This window comes from Prenolepis imparis, unplaced genomic scaffold (genome assembly GCF_030444845.1).
Source record: "Prenolepis imparis isolate NDT839.2.m4 unplaced genomic scaffold, iyPreImpa1.0 SCAF_9, whole genome shotgun sequence".
In the NCBI taxonomy this organism is placed as follows: domain Eukaryota; kingdom Metazoa; phylum Arthropoda; class Insecta; order Hymenoptera; family Formicidae; genus Prenolepis; species Prenolepis imparis.
Genome location: NW_028141167.1, coordinates 15,334,030 through 15,338,933, shown reverse-complemented (window position 1 = coordinate 15,338,933; position 4,904 = coordinate 15,334,030). Strand labels below are relative to the sequence as shown.

The 4,904-nt window shown below is 24.8% G+C and overlaps 1 protein-coding gene across 1 annotated transcript; it reads left to right on the top strand.

Annotated features, from left to right (window-relative positions):
- The first annotated feature begins 3,162 nt into the window (after positions 1-3,162).
- On the top strand, positions 3,163-4,689 carry LOC145940427 (uncharacterized). Its single transcript, XM_083045579.1, has 3 exons — positions 3,163-3,282; positions 3,751-3,867; positions 4,482-4,689. The coding sequence occupies exons 1-3, from the start codon at positions 3,164-3,166 to the stop codon at positions 4,660-4,662; spliced, it is 417 nt and encodes a 138-aa protein (XP_082901705.1). The 5' UTR covers position 3,163; the 3' UTR covers positions 4,663-4,689.
- The last annotated feature ends 215 nt before the right edge of the window (positions 4,690-4,904 follow it).

Here is a 4,904-nt window from a genome sequence, read left to right as displayed (position 1 = left end):
TAAGAAATAAATATTAAGATATTTTTATAGACTTAATTTTGCACACAAATAATTTCTAAAACCCTTTTATTAAGTTACTAGATAATTAACGAGTTATTAATAAATGAAATATTGGAGAATTTATCGATAAAATAAGAATAATACTTGTATACACGGACCTAGAAAACGACTAGCAAACGTTCTAATACCGAAATATTCACGAAATCATAAGTAAAAGGTTCCAAATAGCGATTACACTTATCCAAATTTAATTTTCGATTTTTTGCGAAAAATAATTAATATGCAAACAAAATAAAAAAACATGCAAAAATTAGCAAACGACTAGCAATCGAATAGCGTTTTCAGAATTATTGAAAGTGTTACTACGACAGCTGACTTAACAGAGGTACTGACGAGGTACTAAAGACCGATGGTCTTACGGGAGTTAGGGTCTGAGCAGAATGATTGCTTTATAATTTTAAGACAATGTTTTATGTTTTAAATCTTTGTCTTTAGTAACGCACAATACTGTTTTTTGTCTTAAAATTATAAATCAATCATTCTGCTCAGACGTGAAGCGAATACGTAAAGACTAAAGACGTAACACAGTTAGGGCTAGTCTACAATAGAGTCGTAAGGTCGTAAACGTAAGAAATTGACCAATCACAGTTGAATTCGAGGAGAATAATCGACTGTGATTGGTCAATTTCTTACGTTTACGACCTTACGACTCTATTGTAGACTAGGCTTTATTGTGCGTTACCTAAGACAAAGACTTAAGGCATAAAACATTGTCTTAAGGCACTGACGAGGTACTATTAAAGACCGACAGCCCTGGGTAAATTTTCGTGTCTACCAAGTGGGCTCGGTGGGCCCGGAGGTAATTGGAGGATGATGACATTACCGACCGATTGAACTGTACAGAAGATGAGAAATGAAAACATTTTACCCATTTTCTTACCTTACAAAATCACTAATCTTATTACCGACAATGAAAAATTAAATATATATAATATATATATTAAAAAATTTTGAGAAATAAAATAAAATAATATATGCATTGTACTGTACAATAAAATAATTTGTTTTTAATTAAGAAAATCTATAAATTATATATATTTAATTATATAATATATATAATTATATATAAATATATATATTTATAGTCATATAAATATATGTATTATTTATAAATATCATGTATCATATATGAATTATATATATATGTGTTCGTGTGTGTATGTGTGTGTGTATTATATATAAAATTCTATGTTACATATATCTCTCTTAAATTTTGAATTAGACACGCGCATATATATAATTTTTTTATTAATATATATTATTATAATATATTATAATTTTATTATATTAATATATATATATATATATAATAAATACTATTAATGAAAAACATCTTTATTATATTGTTAATATATAATAAAAATTTCCTCTGAAAATCTCTCTCTCTCTTTCCTTTATTCTCTCATATCTTATAAGCAAAAGCATCGACAAATCTTAAAACTTATTATTTCTGTTTTATTTATCGTTTTGTAAGCTGCTTGCACACAAAAAAAAATTTTTTATATTTTTTACTTAATATTTTTCAATGTAATTTTACTAATAAATAAGATTTTTATTTAAAATAGCAACAAACACATTTTATTTGGATCATTTTCAATTAATTATGTAATATGAATTTTTATTTATTTAATTTTTATATTTAATTAAAAATTATCTGAATTATGTCGTGTTTGGTGTCATTTTAACCGCAAAAATTTCATTAATTCATTACAAGTATTTGCAAAAATTTAATAAAAAGGAAGAATTTTTATTTTTATTTTATAAAATGTTTACATTTGCAAATTATTATGGATGGAAAAAGTCCATTGTAAGAGACTTCGGAACTCTTTGATGATAGGTCATCTCACTCATTCTTTACTTATCTCATACTCGGCGAGTTACATTAGACAATTCGGAAAGATAAAAGCAGGCTCGCGAATCATTGGCTTTCGGGTAAAATTTCAGAACTCTTTGATGATAGTTACTCGTATTATCTTACTCTCACTTTCGTTTTTAACGAGCCGCGCTAAAACAACTAAGAAAGATATAAAAACATGTAAAACGTATAGAAATGTCTGGATGTATTGTATATCTTTGCTTGTGTGACACGATCCTCTGTCAGTCTGACAAGTCAGTCCGTGGAGGAGTCACATCAGAGAGCAAGTAAAATTAAATGTAAGTATTAATTAATACTGTTTCTTTCTATTCGTGTATGTGTGAAGAATCTTTCTACATATAAGAATGTATATGTATATGTATATAGTTATAAATACTAACACAAATGTAATAATATATCTTTTAAATATAGAATGGATAAAAAGGAAGCAAAGCGAAAATTAGAAAAAATACGAAAAGAAGAAGAAAAACTAAAAAGAAAAAGAATGGAATTAGAAGCATTATTTTTAGATAATGAAAATGATGCAGATGATGAAACGGATCACGTTGAACAAAGGTATTGTACACTTTGTACAGTGATATAATATATTAATTAGTTGTAGTATTAACTATATATTTAAAATATCATTTGTCTTATTTATGAGAGAGAGAGAGAGAGAGAGAGAGAGAGAGAGAGAGAGAGAGAGAGAGAGATTGTATTATAATTATTTTTATTTTTAAAGAAGACATTATACAGACATTTTAAAAAGTAGATTATACATCTAAAAAGATCTATTTAAAATAAAACAAAGTATTAAAAATATATATATAGTAAACAATAAAATTATTAAACCTGTTTAAAAATTATATTCAACTTACAATGGCTGAGTTTCGATTTTCACTGCCAGTACTGTAAATCATCTATATTTTACTGTAAATCTATATTTTACGTCACGTACACTATAGATTTTCAGTCCTGGCAGTGAATATCGAAACTCAGCCAATATTGGTATCATACTATAAAATCACTTTGTATTTAAAAAGTTTATATTCAAATATATATCTATGTATATAAATATATATATATGTGTGTGTGTGTATTTTTTTATTTTATATACATATATATATTTGAATTTAAACTTTTCAAATACAAAATTTAATTATATAGGTACACTAATGTATATTGAATAAAAAATTTAAATATATATGACAATTTTTTATTTTTATTATTAATTCTATCAGAGATAAAATGAGCAATACGGATCTACCAGAGAGGGGCACCAGCAGAGATGCAATAAGATCTAACGAAGCCGCTTCTTTAGGAACGCAAAATCGGACTGAATTAAGACGTGCCGAACACGATGCAAGGTATATTTACTAATTTTCGAATTATGACTAAATATAAAATTGATTATTAAAGTCATTGCATATTATCAATACAGTAACAGCACAGTTGCATATACATGCACGTTCCTATATATACATATATACATATACTGATAAATAAATAAAATCTTTGTAGCTCGTTTACAATTTAATTATGAAAAATATTAATTATATAGTAATTATTATTGTTAAAGTTTATATTCAAATATATATGTATGTGTGTGTGTGTGTGTGTGTGTGTGTGTGTGTGTGTGTGTGTGTGTGTGTGTGTGTGTGTGTGTGCGTATTTTTTATTTCAAATATATATATATATATATATATTTGAATATAAACTTTTTAAATCTAAAATTTAATTTTATAGATATAGGTACTCTAATGTATGTTGAATAAAAATTAAAAATATATAATATACAAATTTTAAATTTTTATTAATTTGTTCACATTTACCAGAGAAAGGATGAGCAATAAGGATCTACCAGAAAGGGGCAGAGATGCAAGATCTGACGAAGCCGCTTATTTAGGCATGCAAAATCGGGCTGGAGTAAGACGCGCCGAACGCGATGCAAGGTATATTTGCTAATTTTCGAATTATGATTTAAATATAAGATGGATTAATAAAGTCATTGCATATACTGGTAATAAATAAACCAAATCTTTATAGCTCGTTTATAATTTAATTATGAAAAATATTAATTATATAGAAATAATTATTGCAATTATATATATATTATATATATTATATATATATATATATATGTACAATATATTTAAATATATAATATATAGATATATATAGATATATATAATTATAATTTCTATAATTAATGTTTTTCATAATTATGAACGAGCTACGAAGATTTTGTTTATTTATTGGTAAATAGGAACGTGCATTGTACATATATACATATGTAACTGTGCTGTTACTGTATTGATAATATGCAATGACTTTAATTAATCATATATTTTTATATCACACATTATTAGAAAATTAATATATATTATAATTAAAAAATAAATATATATATATAACAATTATTTATTATTCATATTAATTAATATTTATAATATTAAAAATTATAAGTATGAAACTAAATTTTTGTATCAATAATATTTAACAAAGATATAATTAATTTAATATATTTAGCTTTAATATTAATATATTAACTTGCTACGTTTTACAGATATAAATGGTCAATGCGTCGAAAAATGCAAAGTCGCGAAGAAAATAGAGAAAGAGAAGAAGGAATAAGCGGAAGAGGAAAAGGAATAAGAGGAAGAGGAGGAATGGAAAGAGGGAGAGGAAGCGGAAGAGGAAGTGGAAGAGGGCGTGGGAAAAATATTATATTTCATTATCATTTTTAAATTAAGTTTCTAAAGTTTTATATTATAATCAAGTTTTAAGTTTTAAATATTTTCAATAATAAAATACATTATATATATTATATACTCCTCATGTATTTTATATATATATAGAGCATATATATGCATTTTATAATAAAAAAATTTTTTTAAGTATGTTATGTCGTAATTATTGTATTAAAAAGTGAAATAATTTGAATGATACACACACACACATATACAAAAAATGCGATTAAAATCTAATA

Excerpts from the sequence above, each read along its gene's own strand:
- LOC145940427 (XM_083045579.1), top strand. The coding sequence starts at position 3,164 with ATGAGCAATACGGATCTACCAGAGAGGGGCACCAGCAGAGATGCAATA. Across the intron at positions 3,283-3,750 it reads CGTGCCGAACACGATGCAAG|AGAAAGGATGAGCAATAAGG; the intron begins GTATATTTACTA and ends CACATTTACCAG. Across the intron at positions 3,868-4,481 it reads CGCGCCGAACGCGATGCAAG|ATATAAATGGTCAATGCGTC; the intron begins GTATATTTGCTA and ends TACGTTTTACAG.